At 61.1% G+C, this 791-nt stretch overlaps 1 protein-coding gene across 1 annotated transcript in view; it reads left to right on the top strand.

Annotated features, from left to right (window-relative positions):
* Window positions 1–202: 202 nt before the first annotated feature.
* The window catches only part of LOC104471330 (cyclin-dependent kinase inhibitor 1-like), a 961-nt gene continuing 372 nt past the window's right edge, over window positions 203–791 (top strand). Inside the window, exon 1 of the mRNA XM_010086644.1 lies at window positions 203–593. Coding sequence (XP_010084946.1) covers window positions 203–593 — 391 coding nt within the window. The remainder of the gene's footprint in view (window positions 594–791) is intronic.

The following is a 791-nucleotide window of genomic DNA, read 5'->3' as shown; positions in this document are numbered from 1 at the left end:
TGCTCCAGCCTCTGCCCAAGACACCACTGAGACCCCAAATATGGTGCAAGATGAGTTCTGGCAGATGGAGGTCCCTCCAGCCCATCTCGTCCCACCTTGGCTACCATGGGCTTTGCTCCGGTAGCACATGTGCTGGCCCTTGGGCTTGCTCATGGCTTCCCCAACACCCTGTAACTGGCTCTGCTTCCCTCCCAGCTCCACCATGCCCCTGTCCCAGAGCAGGGCCGGGCAGACGCCGGGCAGCAGCAAGGTGTGCAGGAACCTCTTTGGCCCCGTGGACCACCAGCAGCTCCAGAACGACTTAGAGGATCTGTTGAGACAACAACTGGAAGAAGCTCAGCAGCGCTGGAACTTCGACTTTGAGACGGAGACTCCCTTGGAAGGACACTACAAGTGGGAGAGGGTCTTCCTGGCCGAGCAGCCACCCCAGGAGGTCCACAGCCTGGTCAAGGCCACCAGCAGCGGGAGCAGGAGCTCCTCGGTCCCCAAGGACCATCTTGGCAGGGTTTTCCCCGAGGGGTCTCAGCAGAACTCGGCGGTTTGCAGGGCTGGTTCCCCACAGAGCTTGAAACGTGGGCAGACCACCATCAAAGGTGAGTGCTGGTGTCCCTCTGTGCGTGCTTAGTGGCATTGCTGGTGTCACAGCTCTCCTGGTAGGGACAGCTGGAGGGGACTTGGGTGCATGAGCCCTGCCTGGCTCCTGGGTGTGGGGAGGGGACACCCTCCGTGATCTCTCCTGGGGGAGCAGAGCCCATCTTCCAAGGGGAAAAGGCCCCAAACTGGGTGCTCTT

Source organism: Pterocles gutturalis, unplaced genomic scaffold (genome assembly GCF_000699245.1).
Source record: "Pterocles gutturalis isolate BGI_N339 unplaced genomic scaffold, ASM69924v1 scaffold14391, whole genome shotgun sequence".
Classification (NCBI taxonomy): domain Eukaryota; kingdom Metazoa; phylum Chordata; class Aves; order Pterocliformes; family Pteroclidae; genus Pterocles; species Pterocles gutturalis.
Note: the sequence above shows the minus strand (reverse complement) of the source record. Positions and strands in the feature narration are given on the sequence as shown.